The 24,089-nt window shown below is 46.4% G+C and overlaps 1 protein-coding gene and 1 non-coding gene across 2 annotated transcripts in view; both read left to right on the top strand.

Annotated features, from left to right (window-relative positions):
- CSMD1 (CUB and Sushi multiple domains 1) overlaps window positions 1-24,089 on the top strand; it is a 1,316,379-nt gene that overhangs the window by 1,010,862 nt on the left and 281,428 nt on the right. The window contains exons 18-20 of the mRNA XM_040967079.1: window positions 5,352-5,540; window positions 16,441-16,557; window positions 19,848-20,063. Of these exons, the coding sequence (XP_040823013.1) occupies window positions 5,352-5,540; window positions 16,441-16,557; window positions 19,848-20,063 (522 nt within the window). The remainder of the gene's footprint in view (window positions 1-5,351; window positions 5,541-16,440; window positions 16,558-19,847; window positions 20,064-24,089) is intronic.
- LOC121147609 lies at window positions 5,695-5,802 on the top strand. The gene has a single exon (XR_005882428.1). It is a non-coding gene; the product is annotated as a U6 spliceosomal RNA (small nuclear RNA).

The following is a 24,089-nucleotide window of genomic DNA, read 5'->3' as shown; positions in this document are numbered from 1 at the left end:
TATGTAGGCAGTAATTCAGTGAGCAGATAATTCACTCCACAGGCCATCCAAAAATCTTTATCATTTGAAGTAAATTGGAAAAATCCTATGTTAGGGGTTCTTTCACTTGCCCTGTGCCTCAAGTGCTGAGTACCTCACCAAGACAGTGTCTCGACTGGGGTAGTGCTGGAGCAATGTTCCCTGATACCGTTCATTTGATCAGAAGGAGGAAGAAAGAGGCCACCAGGACAGTGGATTTGTTGTAGTGCACTGGGAACCCTGTCTCATGCATTTCTAGACATGCTAGAAATTAACAGTTTCTCTTCCTACTGTTTATTGAAAAGCCATGAAGGTAGCTCTGTCTCCATGGAAAAGAGCACCAGTGCCCGTCGCACCAGTAAAGGCAGGCTTGGCAGGCCTGCAGCCCGGACAGAAAGGTGTGCGTGGGAGTCCTGACTCTGCTCTTGATCTCAGCTTCCCGAAGACAAGCTCGGTGCGAGGTAGCAGGTGATGGTGCGAGCAGTGGAGTCCCAGTGTGTCCTACTGTTGAGGGCATTTTAGACATGAAGCAGGAGAGAAAGAGTCTGTCTCTCTGTCTCCCTGCCTCATAAGTGGATGCACAAAAAAACAGTAAAACAGAAAGAAGGCAAAGTCGCCACCTGATAGTTAAGGTAAGTGTGTGTCGGGGGCAGGACCCCCCTTCTGCACATCCTCAGAGCTCCGCTTCTAAAGTCCTCTGCATTTCCACAAAGGAAAGCTCTGGACACCTTTCCAGAAAGGCCAACATATTTTGTGTTCCTCCAGTCAAAGTCTGCAAACTTCACTGGAGAAGAGTGTTAGCCCTTGGGGATGTCACGTTGCTCCTTGATTTGTTATCACCTCTTATTTGTTGATTCATCATCAAAGCCACAGAAACTAAGGAGAGAAGGATGTGGAGTTTCTATAAGGAGGAGCCCGGACTTGTAGAGCAGTGCCATTCCCTGGTGTTCTCCCTGCTGGGTGTCTGAGGCCCCTCTATGCTGTGGAGGCCTGTGCTGCAACCCATGGGTATGGAGATGCCTAGGTACTCACTGTGAGCTCCATGGCCCACAGGTGGCTCTTGGTCTGGAAGACTGCTGTCCTGCAGGGCAGGCAGACTCTGTCACAGGCATCTCAGCAGAGTCCTAAGCCCTGGGCTGATGTGTTGTGAATGCCAGAAGGTTGGGTTTTTCACCAAGCCCTCGAGCTGATGCTGTGTGAGGCAGTGTTAGATGTGGGCCATGTCCCAGGAGAGAACCTATGGTTGTTGAGCACAGAGCAGAGCTGTGTGAGAGGGCCTGGGTCCAGGGCTGCAGGAGGAAGAAGACAAGGAGAAAGGCACAAGGGAGGGGGAAAGAAGAGTATGGAAAGGTGATGATGTGGCAAAGACAGTTGGAACAAACCCTAAAAACTTGCATGTGCCTGCCATCCTGCAGGGAATTATTTCAAAGCCAGCTTGCTGACACTTGAAAGATTTGACATCTGCTCATGAAGAAATTCTCAAGGAATCTGTTGCCTGTGACACTTGAATGACATGTGCCGAAGTCTTTATGCCATTTAAAAGTCGTACTGTTGCCCCTCTGTCTTTGGTCTGCTGTCATACTTGGCTGGGCAGATTCCTAATGATCCCTCTTGGTACCTGTGCTCTCCAGACAGAAAGCCTTGCAGAAATGGCTGCTGGCCTTGGCAAAGGGGTTACAAGAGGCCACAGGCTGCTGTGAGCAGTATGTGCTTCAGGTTGGCTTATTGAGCTGCCTGGCCGCTGGCTGAAGCCCAGGGAGACCTTTACAGCCCAGCTCTGCTCTGTGGCCTGGCTGACCAGTGGTCACCGCTCTCAACTCAGCTCTGCTCTGTGCCCTGCCTGGCCTGTGGTCATCGCTCTCAACTCAGCTCTGCTCTGTGCCCTGTCTGGCCTGTGGTCATCGCTCTCAGCCCAGCTCTGCTCTGTGGCCTTGCTAGCCTGTGGTCACTGCTCTCAGCTCAGCTCTGCTCTGTGCCCTGCCTGGCCTGTGGTCATCGCTCTCAGCTCAGCTCAGCTCTGCTCTGTGCCCTGCCTGGCCTGTCGTCACCACTCTCAGCCCAGCTCTGCTGTGGCCTGACTGGCCTGTGGTCACCGCTCTCATTAGGTGTCCAGTCACAGCCTGTTCTTACATTGCTCCATTCTTTGTGAGGGAGGTGGCACAGTTTTTTTACATAAACATACCTGAAATGTTCCTACGGAATAATCCTCTCTTTATTTATTGACCAATCTTTCAGCTGCTATTTTAAAATAGCTTTAATGTTATTGAGAATTACAAAATACATTTTCCAATGCATGCAGGTTTTCTGTTTCACTTTGGAGCATTTCATTGTAAAGAATTTCCTGAATATGTTCTCAGAATTATGCTTTCCAATACTATTGGAAGGAAGAAGGGAGATTCACTAGAAAACACCCCCGTGGGAGTCATCTGTGCTATCCACAAGTCTGACAGGCTAAGGAGCAGGTTGTATGTTTGCACTCAAATGCGCTCACAGGTCATTTTTGTGGGTTATAGTGATCTTTTTATGACTGTAAGTGGAGACCACTTGGGATGCAGTGGTGATGAGTCCTATTTAGCTGGGTTTATGCACAGAAAAACACATGGAGGGTCTCACATACCACCATCCCACCACATAGATACAGATGTAAGAGAGAGGTGAGGGACGGGCCAGGACTTACTCTAGAATGACAGTTAAAATGTATTATGACCAATCAGCATAATTTCTTGGCCTGGTTCCTTTTCTGTAACTGAGTATATTTCAAGACATTTATGAGACAGTAAAACGTGGCATCCATGTTATGGCCAATAGAAGGCATCCAGGGAAGCCATCTCTCCCTTGGATAAGAGGTTTGTCAAGGTTCCCAGTGGGGCCAACCCAGTTCCTGGCAACTGTGACATAAGCCGCTCACGGATGACTTTCAAAGTCAGCTCCTTTTCTTCTAACAGTAATAAATGCTGTTAGTCTTTCTCTTACAAAGAACTAGCAGAAGAAAATCTATCACTACCTCCCCCGCAAAAAAATATGCTCATGATTTTAAATTTAAGCGAAGAAGCAGTGTTGCAGAATCTAAAGACTTCCCTGGCTTTCGTGACATCCGTGGGTGCATGGTTTTCGTTGTGTGGCCAGGACTGGGGGGGGAAGGGAGAGAAACTCCATCAGCACCTGGCAGACATAGTGCTAGTTCTCCGTCCAGGCAGACTCTCGTCCTTGGAGACTGATTTTCCTTTACTGTAGAGGCCTTGGTGCACTGCAAGAGTGCACCCTCCTGACGTCCCCCGTGATCATCTCTGTCTTCTAATTCCAGAATCCTGAGTCCATGGGGTCCAGGGAGGGACACATGTTCAAGGCCTGTAGTTCTCTGCCTGTGGCCCTGGGGTCCAGGGAGGGCCACATGTTTAAGGCCCATAGTTCTCTGCCTGTGGCCCTGGGGTCCAGGAAGGGACACATGTTTAAGGCCTGTAGTTCTCTGTATGTGGCCCTGGGGTCCAGGGAGGGACACATGTTCAAGGCCTGTAGTTCTCTGTATGTGGCCCTGGGGTCCAGGGAGGGACACATGTTTAAGGCCTGTAGTTCTCTGCCTGTCGCCCTGGGGTCCAGGGAGGGACACATGTTTAAGGCCTGTAGTTCTCTGTATGTGGCCCTGGGGTCCAGGGAGGGACACATGTTCAAGGCCTGTTGTTCTCTGCCTGTGGCCCCAGGGTCCAGGGAGGGACACATGTTTAAGGCCTGTAGTTCTCTGCCTGTGGCCCCAGGGTCCAGGGAGGGACACATGTTTAAGGCCTGTAGTTCTCTGTATGTGGCCCTGGGGTCCAGGGAGGGACACATGTTCAAGGCCTGTAGTTCTCTGTATGTGGCCCTGGGGTCCAGGGAGGGACACATGTTCAAGGCCTGTTGTTCTCCGTCTAAGGTCCCAGGGTCCAGGGAGGGTAACCTCAGCTCCGTGCATGCTGACTGGTTGCCATGTGACTCCAGACTTGGGGTAGAGTCCCTTGAATTTCTACCAGCTCATTACATAGGCACAATTGACCAAATCTTCAAAATTGCCTCACAAAAGGTTTGGTAAAATTCGTGCAGCAATCAATGATACCCCATAGATCTCCCTGGGCGACATGTTAGTCTGAAAGCTGAAAATATTTAAATCTTAGCTAATACTCAGATCTTCAGTCTAGGGTCCTGAATCTTCCAGAGAGCGGTCCCGAGTTCAACAAGGACTGTATTTCCCTGTATGGGCAACATTGCTGTTCAGTTGCCTCCTTCATTCCACTTATCCTCGTCCTCAAAAAAACAGGAGCACATTTGAGAAAGCTTGCAAGATAAAAATAAAAGATAAGCTTATTTTCATCCAAAAAGTTGGAGTCTGTGCATACTAATAGTATTAAAAACTATCCACTTTAATTTATTTCATCAAGATAAAAGTGATTCTTTTTTCACAAACTTTTATTTAAAATTTGCCTTTATTTAAGGGAGAGCAAGAGAGCGAGAACAAGAGAGAGAGAGAGACAGGGAGAGAGAGAGAGAGAGAGAGAGAGAGAGAGAGGTGCTTCCATTCCTTGGTTCATTCCCCAAACAGGTGCAATATGCAGAATAGAGTAAGGTGTGAAACCAGCAGTTCAGATCTCCCAAGTTGGTAGCATAGGTCCCTGCTGCCCCCTGGGATCTGCACTGGCAGGAAGGCGGGATCTGAAGCCGAGCTGGGAGCTGAACCCAGGCACTGTGGCTTGGGGTGTGGCTGTGGGATCCACGGTCTAAATGCCTGACTCCCATGAACTGTTTGAAGTACTTTCTCGTGCTATTCTAGGTAAATGTGAAAGAGAAAAGAAACAGTTACAATGGCACAATTTCTTAACTTTATACAGCATTTTATATTTTTGTATGTTTTAACATAGGGTAATTTTGGGCATCTTAAAGGTGGCTGACTAAAGCGTGAATTTTAAAACTCTGTGGATTCATGGAATGCAGTCTTAGGAGACCAAATTGGATTCAAATTGAATCGTGTGTGTATGCACGTGGGTGTGCACACACATGAAAGAGAGAGACAGACAAAACCCAGCTGGACAAAGAGAGCAAACAGGACTGAGAGAATAGGAAAAGCTCAGACTTCATTTACTGAAGTTCATGGATTTCTTTTTCCAATGAAGGCTCATAAAATTTACAGAAATCAGTGAGTTATTTAAGGTTTCTGGACTGGGATGTCTTCTGTTAAGCAGAGTGGGGCTCTGCATGCCCTTAGGGGGTGTCTGTGTGCCAGTGTGTGATGCCCAGGCACAAGCTCTCTGCTAGTGTCCCCAGGTCACCAGGAAGGCCCTCACACGCTATGTTTTCTGTGCATGTAGGTGTGACTCTTGAGTCAGACTCTTGCCTGGACCCGGGCATCCCTGTGAATGGTCGTCGGCATGGCAGTAACTTTGGCATCAGGGCCACTGTGACATTCAGCTGTGACCCCGGGTATACGTTGAGCGATGACGAGCCCCTGGTGTGTGACCGCAGCCACCAGTGGAACCACGCACTTCCCAGCTGTGACGGTAGGTCAAGTCTTGGAGGAGTTTGCCTGTACAAGGTCCTCTATGCAGTAGAGTAACCTGAGAATGAATGAATGTGAGGTTATGTGCTGCTCAACTTCGCGCTCAAAACAACCCAACTTACCCTTGTGTGTCATCGTTGCATATGGCATTTGTTGTGCTCGCTTTGGGAGCACATATACTAAGATTGGAATGATACAGAGAAGATTAGCATGGACCCTGCGCAAGGATGACACACATATGGCATTTGTTGAAGAATCTGTGTGGCATGGAGATCGTCAGTGGTGGTGGCACCGTCCCTCTGGTCTGACAGGTGCCCTGGGCTGCACTCTCCCCAGAACATGCCTCGCACAGACTTCTGTGGCCTGCCTCAGGTGATCTACTGCCCCAGCAGCTGTGCTGTTTAGGATCTCAACCACATTGTGTGTTCCATTTCAGTGCCTTTTATAGACTATAAGCCTTTATTTTTAACCATACTGTAAGCATTCATTAAACATGGGTTGATGTTTTTAAAATATTGCATTCCAAATAACAGGGCTCATGAGACAATTATGTTTAACTACGAATCTCTAAGTGCCATTGACCTTTGCCACTGAACTCTTAACCTAAGCAGTAACTGGTACTTGGGGAGTGATCCTAAAAGTACAGGTGGAACAGCTGCAGGAGCTGGAGGCTGACTTGAATCTGAGGGGTGCAGTGGGAACAGGGCAGAGGCAGGGAGGTGGGCAGATGGGTTCTGTACAAGCCAGGGAGACCACTGAGAGTGGACGCTGAGGGTGATGGCTCATCTGAGCAAGGAGGGGTGGGAAGGGGAGGACATGGATGCGGAACAGGCCCAGTGACTGGGAGTGCTGTGGTGTCCCTGATCCTCCTGAAAGACAGAGGCAGGTATCCTTGCGACTCTTCATCCTCAGGGTGGGCCACAGTATCTGTCCTGAGGGAGCCTTCCAAAGTACGTGAGAAGGGGTGACAGTCTGAGCACGGGGTTCTGTCTCCACTTTCTGGAAATATTGGTCTATATCCTCCTTTTTTATAGCTAAGCTTAAGTAAAGTCTAAAATAACACATCACCTTCACCAGTGTGATGATGGCATTACCACCGTTGACTGGGAAACAATACAAAGTCCCATGGGATCAAGAACAAGACGGAATTATCCACTTAGCTCCAGAGATTCCGGTCAACTTGGCAACTTAAGAAAATGTTATGGATCATAAATATTAGAAAGAATGATTCTTGACCTTTTAACCATGATTGTTGTGTGTGATTTCAGTATGGTCATGAAGAAAGCTATTAGGCATAGTATGTACATCTCAGGGGAAAAAGACAAAGCCTGGAATATTCTAGCAAGAAATGTAAATTCTTGTTTCAAAAATGTAGCAATCTGCAATAGAACACAAAGGGATCTCTTAATGTCAGAAAAAGTATTTTTCTAGATTGGAAGATTTAAATTTAAGTGTAAAATTTGCAAAATTTTAAATTCCATAAGATCAATTAAATTATAATTTTAAGAGAAATGTTAGAACATTTAAAAACTAATCTAGAAGAGTGAATGACGAAAGCAGATACAGTGTACATTTTTTTAGGATAATATCAAAAGGCTGTCCAGGTTATTTCAAAGCATTGGGAGCCATCAGGATAAGTAAGACAATACAGGGTAGGTAGCGATGTTGGCCAGTAGTTAGGGACATAGCACAGAGAGAACCTAGTAATGGATTTTGCTAATTTAGGAACTGGACTTTCAAAAATCATTTTGATTTATTGCACAAAGATGTCCTATTTATACAGAACCTTGATCAAATTATATATCTGATGGCTTTTTAAAATTTTAAAAAGGTAAAGATGATACACATTGATTAAACTATGTTAAACTTATTAAAACTTAGAGCTTTAAGTATAAATACAAGATTGTTTTTTGAAATGTAATGCATGTATGTGTATATTATATATTGAAAATCAGAGCTTTTCTGTTGCTGCTTCACCAACCAAGGCTTTGCAGGACTGCAGCCAGGATCTGGGAAGTCAGGATTGGTGTCTCCCGTGTGTAGAGTGGGCCAAATGTGCTGAGGCACACCTGAGGTCTGACACACTCAGCACACCTGGCATCTGACACACTGAGCATACCTGACATCTGACATACTCAGCACACCTGACGTCTGACACACTCAGCACACCTGAGGTCTGACATACTCAGCACACCTGAGGTCTCATACACTGAGCAAACCTGACGTCTGACACACTGAGCACACCTGTGGTCTGACAATGGGCACACCTGAGGTCTCATATGGTGTGAGTGAGCAGGAATCCTGTCCCTGACTTAGACCAGACACTGCACTGTTAATCAGGCATCCTGCAGGGCACCCTCACCAGTACATCAATCATCTGCTCACATGGGATTTATCTGCTGCACATCTTTCTTTACATGTATGCCTTTAATTTTGAGTTTGTGTATAACATTGCAGCACTGTCCATAGGTCATTAACACATATCAGAGAGTAAGTGAACCTTGTCTGCTGCATCTCCCAGAGATGATCGCACATCAAGATCATCAAATCTTTACTCTACGGCAGTGCAGACTGGCTCTCTCAACACTTAAGGCACACAAGGGCTTTGAATCTTGTATTCCTCCAGTCCCTGGTAGGACAGTCTACTTGCTGGCTGTCAGCTGGCCGCCATTCATTCTCATTGTGTTATTTCACCCAGAATCACCACATTTGTCACTGTACCCCATTCCTGTGCACATGGGAGCTGTCTGGGGCAATATTCCTGTGGTTTTTCGGGGATTCCTGGGGTTTCCTGGCACTTCTTTCTCTCCTCCCTCCCTCCCTCCCTTCCTTCCCTCCCTCCTTCCTTCCTTCCTTCCTTCCTTCCCTCCCTCCTTCCTTCCTTCCTCCCTCCTTTCCTTCCCTCCCTCCTTCCTTCCTTCCTTCCTTCCCTCCCTCCTTCCTTCCTTCCTTCCCTCCCTCCTTCCTTCCTTCCTTCCTTCTTTCCTTCCTTCCTTTCTTCCTTCCTTCCTTCCTTCCTTCCTTCCTTCCTTCCCTCCCTCCCTCCCTCCTTCCTTCCTTTTTTCCTTCCTTCCTTCCTTCCTTTCTTCTTTCATTCTCTCTTTCTTTCACAATTATTTATTTATTTGAAAGAGGGAAAGAGGCAGAGAGATCCTCCGTATTCTGGCTAATTCCCCCCCATGGCCATAATGATCAGGGCTTGGCCAAGCCAAACCCAGGTGCTAGGACTTCATCTGTGTCATTCAGTGGATGGCAGAATCCGAAACACTCGATCCTGCTACTGTCAGAGTGTTAGCAGGGAACTAGAGCAGAAATGAAACAGCTAGAGCATGAACCAATGCCCATGTGGGATATCAACAGAGCAGGCAGCAATGTCACCTGCCTTACTACGTTGGCAGCCTAGAGACCTGCTTTTTGCTTTCATTGCTGTTGGGCCCCAGGCCTCCCCCTTACTGGGACACTGGCGTCACTTTAATCCTGGTGTGGATATGTGCTCGGTGATGCACATCTCGCCAGGCGCTGGCCCTCCCCTCCCTGCTGGGGTCTCTCTCATAAGTAATGTTTCCAGTTGTGACTCCTTTTTTATTTCTTTAAAAAGCCTACCTAAACTTGGGCTCTTGAAGGAAGTCTCCTGTTCTCTTCTAAAACGTTAAGGTTTTCAGCTTTTTCAAGCTGCAATTGAATTTAAGCTCTATATGCGTGTGAACAAAGTTGTATGATTGGAAATTAAACATTTACCCATGAAACTTCTATTAAAAAACTTTTTAACCTTCCCAACACAGAGACACATATTTTATGTTTCATATTTGTTACTTCCAGCTGCCAAGAATTATCTTGGTTGGCAAAGTCTGCCCTGGTGTCTGAATCCATGATTTTATCTGAGTAAGCATGACTGCTTGGTGTGGACACCCTTTCTGCATGGCCATGCGCATGCAGCATTGTCATGCATGCAACCACTCAGCTGCAGCTCAGACTTTCTTGTCTTTTTATTCCTTCTCAGTTGAGTTTCAATTTGAAAATCTTGAAAAGATTTCCAAGTAAATTTGGAAACATAAGTGAAAAATATTGACCAATCTCACCATATACACATTTTTAAATGTATTACAATTCAGAAAGCTTTAAAAAAGTGTCAGTCTATGGACTGCTTGGCCTCCAGTACTGACAGTTGCACAAAATGTAGCTCTTTGCAGCTCTCAGTGCAGCCACCTGTAACTCCAGTATGCTGGGCAAGTTCATTTCCATGTCTGTTCCCCTCCCTGTGGGTCACGCCCCACCCCCCAGGGCCTGGCTGTGCCTGCTGCCATCACCCTAGCCCCTCTGTGCTGTACAGGTGTCAAAGTAGAAGCAGGTCCACATGCCATCACACTGTCAGACAATAAGGAGAAGGACGCAGGGGCCCGTTGTAGTTCCCCACTAACCAAGACATGTGGGAAGCAGAGCAGGTTTCATTTGAGCCTCGCATGTTTGTGCATGCATTCATTTTTTATGGGAAAGTCAGATATATAGAGGAAGATCTTCCATCTGTTGATTCACTCCCCAAGTGGCTGCAACAGTTGGAGTTGCCCTGGTCTGAGGCCAGGAACCAGGAGCCTCCTCCAAGTCTCCCACGTAGGTGCAGGGTCCCAAGGCTTTCCCAACTGCTGTCCCAGACCACAGGCAGGGAGTTGGATGGGAAACGGGGCCAATGGGACACGGACCAGTGCCTACATGGGATCCTGGCATGAGCAAGGTGAGGACTTTAGCCACTAAGCTACTGTGCTGGGTCCAGTATATTTTTGTATAATACATATCAACTCCCCATATGTTAACATCAGTTTGATCTTAGACTTCTCGGAAGTAGCGATGGAGAAAGAACTCATCAAAAACACAAAGAGACTCCTCCCGCACTGAGCCAAAGTGATTCCCAAAAATCTGCAAAGTGTAGAGACTCTATTCAGAGGAAATGAGCAAAATCATTAGGAGCTGATTGACAGGAAACATTGAACACGTCCTTGGAGGTTGAGTTAAGCAGGGTCAGTGGAATCCCAGTAGCATGCACAATAGGAGATGATTTAGAATAGATGGAGTGAGGACAGTGAAAAATCCTGTCGGCTGTGTGAAAGGCTTCCTGCTGTAGGGAGAGCAGTTGCCGGTTTGGCATTTTACATAGGCGATAAAGGTAGTTTGTTTCTTTACTGTCTACTAATTTAAGTTTATGTGAATGTAAAGTTTAGCTTTTGATTAAAGGTGATTGATAGCATATTTGATTGACTACAGTGCAAGATGTTCCAGAAAACAGTGAATGTTTTGGTCAAAGACAATAAATAGGTAGGCACACAAACTTTTGGGGATTGTAGAGTTTGATGTCTTAGTTTTATTAGTCATGGATGACTGATTTAATTCAAAGACAATAACTGTTCTGGTTGCCCTTTCAAAGCATTGGCAATATCAAAACGTCAGCAGGTTTTTATTGCTGCAACAAAAAGATCAATAGGACGTTTAGCTCTGTAATAACTCAGCTCCTGGAGACGAAGAAAGAAATGAGAATTAATGGATTATGTCATCACGATAAATGATAAAATCCATCAGTAGCTTTCTCACCCTGATTGTATCAATTGATGCTTTTTAAATATTCTTCAGCACACTCACATTTTGAAGAAATGGGGTACAAATCGGGAGTAAATTGTCCTCCACTTACTCAGTAGAGGACAAATTCAAGGGAAATTTTGGAAATTTTCTTTGGTAAATGTCTCCATGCATGAATATACAAGCATTCACTGGAAACACTGAGTTTTTAACCACACAGTGGAAGGGTGTACAGTCCATTTGTGTGGGGAGAGGAGAAATATGTCTGAACCACATGATGATGTAAAGTAAGTACTTCACTGAATGCAAGGAAAAAAATGGTGGAGAGGGGGATGGAAACATTAGAGAGTACAGAAGCTTTAAGGGTCAACTTCTGAGGTGTGTGTTGGAAAGGAGAGGACAGATGAAGAAGCAGCACGGAGGATGTGGGTGGATGATGGCAGTGAGAGAAGTTCCACAAGCCCTCATTCTCTGGAGTCGGGGTGTCTGAGAGATGGGGGACTGTGGGTGGAGAGGGGCTGGAGTCCCTGTAAACTGAGTTGTTTTAAATTGCCTCCCTCCAATTCTACAATCTCTGCTTGATATTTCTGAGACAATGGCTGCAGGATAAAGCAGTGAGAGCATGAAGGAAATCTGTGACTTCTGTAGGACATGTAATATCCATGAGTTCTACTGATACTAAAAAATGACCTAGTTTAATATTTGCTGTAAATTGAACTGTATTTGTATTTTATACCAAAAAAGGGAAAAGGTGAAGGAGAGTAAATGATAGCTTTTATGGTAAAATGATAGATTGTTTTTAATTGATTACATTGCATTATGTGACAGTGTTATAGGCACTGGTATTCTCTCCACCTCTCCCCAAACCTTCCCCCCCGTGATGGATTCCTCCACCTTGTTGCATTACCACAGTTCAAATTCAGTTGAGATTCTTTCATTGCAAGCATCTACCAGGCATAAAGTCCAGCTTCTTACTGTCCAGATAAGTTCAACAGTTTCTTGGGGAGACCATCTCTGGTCTGAAGGTAAAGCCGGCAGAGTATCATCCTGATCAACTGAAAGCCCCGACATTACATTAGTAACAATTTATAACATTATGGAATTAGTTGACATAGTATTGAGTAACCATATGTTAAATGAGGAAAAAAAAGAATGCAAGTTCTGAACCACATCCTGTGACTTCTACATTGACATTTCACTTATTAGTTTATATACAGCTGGGTTATATACACCTTAAAATGGCTATAGATTACTATTTAGCTGTCTTATTTCTATTTTAATTTTAGTATTTAGCGGTTTATGCTGTTGAAGCATGATTTTGCTGAACTTGGCTGCTTTTCGGATAGTCTAACTCTATAACTCTAACAAGACATGTGTCAATATGATGTTTTTATTTCAGTTTGGTTGCTTCCAAGTAATTTCTTTTCTCTAGTAAAACTCATCACGTGTTCATGAAGTATACAATAGCATCGTTTTTCTCAAGAGACTTCTGTGTTCCCTTTTTGTCATGCATGTGTTGGTTACTCAGTGGCGTGTTATGTTTTCAGGGTGATATAATTTGTTGTTGTTGTTGTTGTTGATGTGGCTGTTATGGAATGATGTCAATCCGAAAAACAGTAATATTATTTCAACCCCAAACAGCCTGTATTTCATGCAATAAGATATTGTGAAGTCACCAATGAACCAACAATAGATATAAGTCAGAATTGTACAACCTAAAATGCTTGTAAGGCCCTATGCTACTCGAAAATGGGGAGGGAGAGCAGAGAAATCTTACATCATCCTAGAAGGTGTGAGGAAGACGGGAAGTATAACCTATCAGGATCGTAACTGGTAACTCATAGACAACAGACTGGAATCAGCATTAGAAAATAGCAAAACTACAAAGGCATATGGGGGAATCAGAATCGATCCTAACAACCTTTTAACAGGAGGTCATATGCATATAGCAGAAGGGTCCCCAGAGTGGAGCAGGCGAGCAGAAGGAGGCTTGTATCCCAACCATGAAGACTCCCAGATTCTCACCAAGGACTATCAGTACGAGCACCGAGGTCTACATCCCAACTGCCAAGGAGACCACGGGGAATAGGAGTGCCTTTGGAGGTGGAGGACTCTGAGGTCACCCACCCCCAACTGGATCTACCACATGGGATGGAAGAAGCCCAAATCCTGTCTTGCAGGATCCAAGGTCATCGGAATGACAACCAGGAGCACTGAGCGGTTCGCAGAAACAGAAGAACAGTAAACTTCCTTCGGGACTAGGGAGAGGAGCTTTCTCTGGTCCTTGCCTGGTTCCGACATTTGGTCCCCACCCTCTCTCGTAATGACCATCAGGATCACTCCAGAAACCACTCAAAACAAACAAATAAACAAACAACAACAACAAAAAAAATCTAGAACAGATAGAGAACAACAAGGAAGGCTTGGAATCAGATAGGAAACAGTCAGCGGGGATGCACTTATAACTCACTGAGTGGGGCACAAAGATTAATTACTCCTTACTAGGGTATTGAAGATTTCTCTGCACACCCCTCCTAAAACTGTTCACCTAAACTGTAAAATGATAGATTTAAGGGAGATGCATAGATGAACAAGACTGAAAGCAGCCATGAGCGTGAGTAGAAATGGAGTTGATTGAGGCTGCGCTTGGGAGCAATCGGAGGCACAACAGAAGACTCATGGGTGTGTTCTGCGATACAGAGCAAGCCAATGGAAATTCTCTTCTGGTTCAAGACCAGGTCCATGTTTAAAATATGAGTTCTGGAGCCTTCCTGCCTTGAGTTAGGGCTGAAACTGCAATGGCAGATGTTACTTTCTAGGTGACAGTAGAGTCTGTTGCCACCTGTGGCTCTCTGCCTCTGCCATCCTGGACGTCAGAGGGACAGTTGGCCATGGCACTATCTGCGTGCTATGACTCTTGCTGCAAATCTTTATTCTTGTTTCTAGGTCTGTGAGACGCTAAATAACCTTTAGAATCTTAGGGTTTTTTGGAAAGCTGTGGCAATGTATGGAGAGATTTGGGGAAGGAGTGGGAAGACCGTACTCGAGAATCCACAGGGCATAGGGGTTCTTCAGTGGGAAGTATGTAGGAACCCAGCAAACCTAGGATGGACTAACAACAGAAGCCCTGGCTGCAGCTTGTCAGTGACCAGGTTAGGTAATCCACCCGGTTCTGAGCATTGGCCTTTCCTCTGGGCTCTTAGCACATGCTTGCTGTCTATCCATCGTCCTGGGAATGGACATCAACATGCATCGTTCAGCATGCATACTTTCATCAAAGTACTCCACTCACCTTGCCTTTCTTTTGAATTTGGAGGGTGAAACTGAATCTTAGTTTTGAATCTAGTTTTGGACTTCCTTTCCTTCTTGTATATAGCCTGTTGAAAAAGAGAAACTTCTCCATCTTACTCATTGTATGAGCCGTGGCATAAAGCAGTGGCTGTGAAATGGTAATAAACTTGAAAGAATGGCTAAATTGAAGAATGGATGGAAGTACAAGGCCGAAGACCAGACATGAGCAATAGTTGGATGGTTAATTCAACCCACCTGGAAATGATCTCAACAGATGACACTCCTCTTCCTCCCCAAGCTCCTGTATATGTCAGTCCCATCCAAGAGATTTGTGATATAACACCTGTGGACCTTTGGTGTTGAAAATACAATATAGACAGTGTTGTAAAATTCAAGATATTATAGCTGAAGGGAAGCAAAAGTACAATTTTACTTTATAACTGTGCAGCGGTGGGGACTCTGTAGCCCATGAAGAAATAGATTAAAGAAATTAAAATTATGTGCAGCCACAGTTGTAGTTCTGCTGAAAGAAGGCAGATGTGTATATCTGTGGACAGTAAATGCAGTCCCTCTCTGTCTTCAGTTTTGTGTGAGGATGTCATTTCAGAGTTCTGGACAACGAATGTGCAGTGTCTGTGGGTAGTGCTACTTCCTGAAGAGTGTCTGGGGATTAGATGCTGTTGCCACCACAGGCATGTGGATATGCATCAGACCTGATTATCTGCAACTTTTTGCCTGTTTTGCTGGTTCATCTGAGAGACGTGTTGGAGCTTTCTAGTGCTATGTTTGTGGATGGATAACCTCCAGGAATGGTCAGGCTTTCCAGAATATCTGCTGTTCTTGATGAAACAGAAGCAGACAGTTCAAGTAAGATGGGTGAATGTTATCATTGCCAGTGTAGCTAGACATGAAGTGATTTGATCAGTTTGTGTAGCACTATCAGTTTTGAGATACAGATACATATGTCTGGATCATGTATGATTAGGCTGTTGTCATAGGACATGAAATCACAGGCAATGAGAAGAGCTCTCCGGCCCACTGCCAGCCTTCCTGCTGTGCCAGGTGCTTCCTGTCTCTCTCAGCTGCTGACTTTGGAGACACCCGGAGTTGCTTCTGTGTCCAAGCCTCCATCCTCAACTCATCATGTTCTCCCAGCTGTTCTGTGAACGGCTGCCTCCCAGCACCTGCCCCTACACATAGTTGCAAGGCCCACCATTTAAATAGATCTTTAGCTGTCCAAAGCCTTGCAACCCTGCACTCACGTGGGAGACCCCAAGGAAGCTCCTGTCTTCAGATCTGCTCAGCTCTGGCTGTAGTGGCCACTTGGGGAGTGAGTCAGCAGAAAGAAGATCTTCCTCTCTGTCTATCTGACTTTCCAATAAAAACAAAATAAATAAATCAATCTGAAAAGCATAGATGCCAAGCCAGCCTGGAGCTCACAAATCCAAGGACTCAAGATGCAAAGGTAGAGAGAAAACTCAGGAAGAGAACATCAGGATTCTATCCATGGTGTTTGTAGAACCAGGTCTGTCAGATATATTCTAATTGTGACCTCACTGAGGTCTGGAAGATGGAGTCCCTGTGGGCCGCGCATTTAGTATTTCTTGCACACTGCCTCTTGCCTCTTTTCTCACTGCCTTTCAAAAACTACGTAAATAAAATATTGTTTTAAAGATGCATCTGAGTTAGTTTTGGATGTAGGCAACATTACTGTGGGGAATTTAAACACCTGAAGATCTTCTGTGACCGCAGCTCCTGGCAGTGCAAACGAGCAGTGTTCCTGGCACTGCCTGGCCACCCACAGCCTGCAGCTCACCGTGAGGCCTGGTTCTGTGTGAGGTTTGCACGGTTCTCTGCCAGTGGAATGCCTGCTTATGAGCAGGCAGGCTTTACCGTTAGCGGGGAACACCTTAGGATCTGCTTGGTCTGTAACAGGTGAAAAGCTCCAAATCCTTTAGACCTTGAACAAACTCCTTGCCATTTAGAAAGTACTTTGTTTTGGTAATCACATGAAAACTTTAATCCTTTCTTTTTATTATGTCCAGCCCTGTGTGGAGGCTACATCCATGGCAGCAGTGGGACCATCCTTTCTCCTGGGTTTCCAGATTTCTATCCAAACTCCCTCAACTGCACATGGACCATTGAAGTGCCCCATGGGAAGGGTAAGAACCCAGCATGGTTTGAAACTAGACAGAATAATCAGTGAGACCAGAGAATGGGAACAGAGAAAGACATGCTAGTGTGTGAACATGCAATATGAGTAAGTTCCTCTTAATATTTTCAGCTGTCAATTTTTGGTCTTAAATAAGATTTTGAAATAAAAAGGATCTTTTAAACATTGGAGCTAAACCCTAAAGTAGATTGTTAGGCTTGCTCTATATTTAGTAGAGCAACCTAGATAAATGCACATTAATATAATCTAAGCAATTAGACATGATGGTGATAAATAGAGGCATTGGAGAAATAAAATATGATTGCTGATGAAACAAAAAGAAGTTTATGATTAGATAAACATCCCATTTCTGAGACAACTTTAGTTTTGTGTTTACATTGTTTTTTGCATTTTGTGTTTGCCTATATTATCACATGTAATATATTGTTTACTTAGCATATATTTCCAGTCATACGGACATGTGTGTCAGCCTCTGCTTCCATATCTAATTCAGTATCCAGATCTGCACCTGTATCTAAACCTAGTCTACCTCTTTACTGCTGTCCACGTGTAGATGTGTATGCAAATCAACACTGTGTCCATGTGTGTACCTGTGTCCATTCATGGCACACCACCACACCCAGGTCTCTGTCTATCTACACACACCTGCACCCACCACACCCAGGTCCCTGTCTGTCTGTCTGCATTCCCCTGCACCCACCACACCCAGGTCCTGTCTGTCTGTATGCATTCCCCTGCGCCCACCACACCCAGGTCCTGTCTGTCTACACCCCCTGCGCCCACCACACCCAGGTCCCTGTCTATCTACACACACCTGCACCCACCACACCCAGGTCCCTGTCTGTCTGTCTGCATTCCCCTGCACCCACCACACCCAGGTCCTATCTGTCTGTCTGCATTCCCCTGCGCCCACCACACCCAGGTCCTGTCTGTCTACACCCCCTGCGCCCACCACACCCAGGTCCCTGTCTGTCTACACCCCCCTGCACCCACCACACCCAGGTCCTGTCTGTCTACACCCCCTGCGCCCACCACACCCAGGTCCCTGTCTGTCTACACCCCCCTGCACCCACCACACCCAGGTCCTATCTGTCTACACCCCCCTGCACCCACCACACCCAGGTCCCTGTCTGTCTACATTCCCTGACACCCACCACATCCAGGTCCCTGTCTGTCTACATTCCCTGACACCCACCACATCCAGGTCCTGTCTGTCTACACCCCCCGACACCCACCACACCCAGGTCCTGTCTGTCTATACCCTCCTGCACCCACCACACCCAGATCCTGTCTGTCTACACCCCCCTGCACCCACCACACCCAGGTCCTGTCTGTCTGACCCCCTGCACCCACCACACCCAGGTCCCTGTCTGTCTGTCTGCATCCCCCTGCACCCACCACACCCAGGTCCTGTCTGTCTACACCCCCCTGCGCCCACCACACCCAGGTCCTGTCTGTCTACACCCCCCTGCGCCCACCACACCCAGGTCCCTGTCTGTCTACACCCCCCTGCACCCACCACACCCAGATCCCTGTCTGTCTACACCCCCCGACACCCACGACACCCAGGTCCTGTCTGTCTGATACCCCCTACACCCACCACACCCAGGTCCTGTCTGTCTGATCCCCCTGCACCCACCATAGCCCAGGTCCTGTCTGTCTACACCCCCCGACACCCACCACACCCAGGTCCCTGTCTGTCTGTCTGACCCCCCTACACCCACCACACCCAGGTCCTGTCTGTCTGATCCCCCTACACCCACCACACCCAGGTCCTGTCTGTCTACACCCACCACACCCAGGTCCTGTCTGTCTGATCCCCCTGCACCCACCACACCCAGGTCCTGTCTGTCTGTCTGATCCCCCTGCACCCACCACACCCAGGTCCTGTCTGTGTGATCCCCCTGCACCCACCACACCCAGTCCCTGTCTGTCTACACCCCCATGCACCCACCACACCCAGGTCCTGTCTGTCTGATCCCCGACACCCACCACACCCAGGTCCCTGTCTGTCTACACCCCCCTACACTCACCACACCCAGGTCCCTGTCTGTCTGTCTGTCTGACCCCCTGCACCCACCACACCCAGGTCCCTGTCTGTCTGTCTACACCCCCCTGCACCCACCACACCCAGGTCCTGTCTGTCTGTGTGATCCCCCTACACCCACCACACCCAGGTCCTGTCTGTCTACACCCACCACACCCAGGTCCTGTCTGTCTGTGTGATCCCCCTACACCCACCACACCCAGGTCCCTGTCTGTCTGTCTGATCCCCCTGCACCCACCACAGCCAGGTCCTGTCTGTCTACACCCCCCTGCACCCACCACACCCAGGTCACTGTCTGTCTGTCTGATCCCCCTGCACCCACCACAGCCAGGTCCTGTCTGTCTACACCCCCCTGCACCCACCACACCCAGGTCCCTGTCTGTCTGTCTGATCCCCCTGCACCCACCACAGCCAGGTCCTGTCTGATTACACCCACGACACCCACCACACCCAGGACCCTGTCACATACCCTCAAGTATATCATTTTTTTCATGTTTGTATTGCTATGTGCATCTTCATCCGTGTGAGTGCTGTGCCCATATTTTGACTCTGTTCATATCTTCCTTTGTTTGTATATCTACATATACATCTGTATCTACAAAGCTAGTTCTCGGTTTACTTATATATTATTTAGTAATTATTTGCTTTGTAGATGACCCATCCTCCTTTTCTACACTTCTAAAGGCTTCCTAATTCTATTTTTCCTCTCCTAAATCCAAGATAGGCTAATATATTAAAGTGTTATTTTAGTATTTGGACCCAAGAGTTTTATCCCTCTTAAACCCAGAAAAAATTATTTTGGCAACGATTAATTCTGATCTCTCTTTCCCTTTCTTCTTGTTCATCTTCATTTATGTCTCTAAATCTTTATCTGTTTCTTTCTCTGCTTCTTTTACCTCTGCCAATGGCATCTTTTGTGTGTCATGTTTCTCTCTTCTTCCATCTCTGCCTCCCTTTGCCCCTCATCTCCCTGCCTGTCTTTTTCTGTATATATATATATATATATGTCCTTGCATCTTCTTCCCTCTCTCTCTTCTTGCCTCTCTCACTCTCTGTCTCTCCCCATGTCTCTCACTCCCTTTCTATCTCCCTCTCTCTCTCTCCACCTGACTCTCTCTCTTGCTCTCTAATTCCCCTCCACCGTGTGTGTGTATACACGTGTGTATGTGTGTCTGTGCATGTGTGTACGTATGTGTGCATGTGCCTCTCTTGTCCCTGGTCTGTCTCTCCAGGGGTACAGATGACCTTCCACACCTTTCACCTGGAGAGTTCCCATGACTATTTGCTGATCACAGAGGATGGCAGCTTTTTGGAGCCAGTTGCCAGGCTCACGGGATCAGTTCTGCCTCACACAATTAAGGCAGGTTTGTTCGGAAACTTCACTGCCCAGCTTCGCTTCATATCAGACTTCTCCATTTCCTATGAAGGCTTCAATATCACGTTTTCAGGTATGCTGGTCTCCGTTTCTGTTTCTCTCTGGCAGTAATAATATGGTAGGGTGGATGAGGGAGGGAGGGGGATGGGAGAGAGGGAATGAGAGAGAGCGAGAGAGAGGGGTAGCAAATTGGCAACCAGTGAGGTGCCTGAGGCCTCTTGTGAGGACACTCATCTAGCATCCAGAAAATGCCACTTTGCCCTGCATGATTCCATACTTGGGAATTTGTAAGCATAGCTATTTTCTGCTGCAAAGCCCTTGTCACCATTTTGTTCATCAGTTGTAATTCTGAGAGGAAGGCTCAGCAGCTGGACTTTCCTGACCATGTAGTTCTCACTCGCCAGTGGATGCTGATGCTCACGTTGGGTCACACACAGTCCACATGAGCCTTTCCTTGACTGTGCCATAAACAGGGCTTGGGTTAACCAGCATTTCCATTTGTGGTTGCAATATGTGGTTTTTATTAGTGTCATGTTTGTATTGTTGCAGACACTTTCTGTATGGGTTGGATTGTTTAATCTGTGTGGTTCTATGACATTGCACACCTGGGAAACAGGTCAAACATAGACAACAAACTTGACCCTGTATGCATGCAGAGGTCAGTGCACATGAAATAGCTGTTCTAGCATCTTTACGCACCTTCTCTTCAGCAGGAAGGCAGTACTGCTGCACAGTTCCTCACAAACGATATGGATGTCGGTTTGCACTGTGCATATGAGGCTTTAAACTAAAGGCTCCCCCGTGTTCTTCCTTGCTGGGTTGAAGGGAATGTTCTGAAGCTGCTTCCTGAATGTGAACGCCAGTGCTGCTTGTGACTTGAGTTGGGCTGTTTGGCACTCTTTTCTCCTCCACTGAATGGATTCTAAGCAGCAGGGTTGCCATTGGCTGCAGCAGCTCTGCTCCCACAGCTTCTACAAAGCAGGGACATCATGATTACCCACTGAATACTGCATGATCCTTAGCATTCTGTAATGCTAAATGCTGTCTTAACAGTTCTCAAAGCTCGTAAGAGGTTCTGAACTCATTCACACACTCTTTAGCTCTGGCCAGTTTCCATTCATCTTCATTTATCTGTGTTGATTTTTTTTCCTACTATTTCACTGCCTAAATGGAGCTTTCAGGACAGCCTACTTGATTTCTTGGAAAATTGCTTTAATCAGCACTAATAATGAAATTGGCCACTTTATATATCAAAGACATAGCTCTTTTCCACAGTAATACCTAAATCCCTCCCTTGCTGTATTCTGCTCTGGTGGATCTCAATTTGTATCCTCATGAGACCTTGCCTCCTCTCAGCGCTTTCATCCTGGTCCAGAAAGAGTTTCAGTAGCCTCCTCTGTGGAAGGAGAGTTGCAGGAGTGTAAGTCTGTTCCTCTTCTGTGGATGCCTCTCACGATTCTGGGTAAGACTTGCTCATACTGCCCCAGAGCTGACAAGTGGTCCTTTGGTGTTGAGAAAGCCTCTGAGACAGGGTCATCCACAGGAAACAGAGACTTATTCCTCAAGGTTTTGGGGGAAACCCCAGGAAAAAGGTACAGGTGTCTGGTGAAGAATTCTTCCTACCTCGTCACGTGTGGAGGGCAGAGGCCAAGGACTAGGGGCCACACACTGTGTGCTTACACAGCAGGGAGGAGAGGGTGACACTGCTCCTACAGCCTTGTGACAGCCTTCCTTGGGACCGCACCACCTTCCAGCACCCCTGCACTGGGTATCAAGTTGCCAGGACCTGAATTTGGGGTACAATTCAACCCAAGGATGTTTCTAAAAGTCAAACAAGGACTACAGAGCTTGCTTCTTTGTGCATCAAGTTTGTGAGCAAGTGAGCACCTGCCACCAACAAAACATTTTGCTCTGCGTCCTCACGGCTCTTAGGGTCCACTCTGAAAATATCTTTGAACCTTGAAACTAACCTGTGGCAGCTTGTGAGCTGCTGTTGATTGACATGCAGTCCACGGAGAATATTACATGAAGCTTGCAGCTGCAACCATAGTCATGCGCTCACACACCAAGTACAGGACAACCTTAAGCCAAAAGCACAATGTTTTTGTTACCAAACCAATTTTCAAGGAAAATATACTCCTGAGAGAAGCTCATGGAAGGTTTCCTTTGCCGTGAAACTGAGCTGCAAATGCTCATCAGTGACACTAGCACAACAGAATTCATTTTACAAATGTGTGTAAAACAGCAACTTAATTGTAGAAACAAAGCATTTATCCACAGGAAACTTTGCTGATGTTCACCAAAATGTTTTTTTTTCCAATTTTTTAATGTCCTCTTTCTTTCCTGTTAGTCCAGTTGACGTCTGTCTTTTTACAAGTCCTCACTAAGGAAGTGTTTCCCAACATCCCTGCAGGTGTCCAATAAGCTTCCTGGGCGCACCCTCATTGTGTATCCTTGTCCATTACCAGGCCCTGACATTTGCCAACTTACTACAAGCTGCGTTCTCACATCTGCTCTATTTCTTTCTCTTGAATGTTCACTTAGAATGAATTCACACACTTTCCTAGTCATTCTCTTTTGAAGTGAGAACCTGGGCCATTGTGTTCCTTTGCATACATGAGTGTTTCATGATTACAGTGTCCCTTCCTTATCCTAAACCATCAAAACACCTTCTTTCCAGACCCAGGGTTGTTAGAGGTACACAGCCTTTGCTTTCTCCCTGAGCAGAACTCTTTTCTTCCATTTTCATATGGAGTTCCATATTATGTTAATAGGTCTTCTTCCTGCTCTTACACAATACCTGAGACTAAAAAAACTCATTTTGCTCATGATATAGCAGCTGGGAAGCCCTGGAATACAGCAGGGAGCCTGACAAGGCCTTTGTGCTGGGCCAGACACAGGAGGAGGAGGAGGCAGGAAGAGTGAGCAGTCCCATGAGACGTGGACAGAAACCCAGGTGCATGTGCCCTTTTCTCCCAGAAGCCCTCTTGTGATTGCAGTGTCCATCCCTCTACAAGACCAAGTCTGCATGTTCCAACTACTTCTTGTCAGTAACTTCTCGACATGAGCTTCTGGAGGGAGTACCTGAGCCATACACACAGCACAGCTCTGTGTGGTTTCTAATGTTGCTTTTGTGTACATGTCTGCTTCACTATGCCATGGATTTTCAAATGAAGGGACAGTGTCTTCCTGCACTGTTGAATCATCAGTGCCTTGGAAACAGTAGTACATATTAATTCTTTTACTATGGTTTGTTCCTCATTGAATATTTACTCAATGTCTGTCATTGCTGTAGACTCTGATACATTGTAGTGCATCTGAGCCTGTTGACAGACTTTGTGGAGTCTTCCATGGGACTTGTTAGTACAATGGTAACAGTGAGGATGCTGTGAGAAAAAGCAAAGTGGATCAAATAGGAGAGAAGGAATGTGGTTTAGACTTACCAAGATAGGCCTTTGATGAGCTGAGGTGTGAGGCACAAGCAAGCTGGAGGTGACAGGATTCCTTAACAGAGGCAGAACGATAGTCAGTATGTTCCAATGAGTTAGGGATGGATAAGAAGGTCGAAGTGGCCAGAGCTCTGAAATGGAGGCGCAAATGGTGGGATGCTGGGATGTGAGGTTATAGGTGAGGTGATGAGCATTTTGAGTGTTAGGTTTGGAGCAAGTTTGGTGTGTTCTGACAACTGTCAGGGGTCATCGACAGGTGTGTGAATCCTGATGGGAGAATGTTGTGACCATCCCGGCAAGAGGTGGCAAGGCTTAGCGAGTCCAGTGACTATGATGTTGCAGGAACAGAGTTGACCAGGGGGCTGGAATTGAACCTGTGGTGGAAGTCACAGAGCAGGTGAGGGCTCCCAGTGTGAGTGGGCCACACAGCAGGTGGGGGCTTCCAGCCTGAGTGAGCCAGGATGGCCTTTTCCATGAAAGACACAGGGACTAAGGCAGGTTTGCAAGGAAGACGTGTAATTATCTACCTGGAGAGCCCAACTATATGTATTTGTCTGCTTTGGATTACTTTCATGGATAACCAAAATGAGCTTTTTGGGAAAGGAACAGTTTATTTCAGCTCATAATTTGGAGGTTACAGTTCATCAACC

The sequence above is a fragment of the Ochotona curzoniae genome, unplaced genomic scaffold (assembly GCF_017591425.1).
Source record: "Ochotona curzoniae isolate NIBS_2020 unplaced genomic scaffold, NIBS_Ocur_1.0 scaffold_4506, whole genome shotgun sequence".
NCBI classification, from domain to species: Eukaryota; Metazoa; Chordata; class Mammalia; order Lagomorpha; family Ochotonidae; genus Ochotona; species Ochotona curzoniae.
The sequence above is the reverse complement of the archived record's forward strand: the minus strand, read 5'-3'. Positions and strand labels throughout refer to the sequence as shown.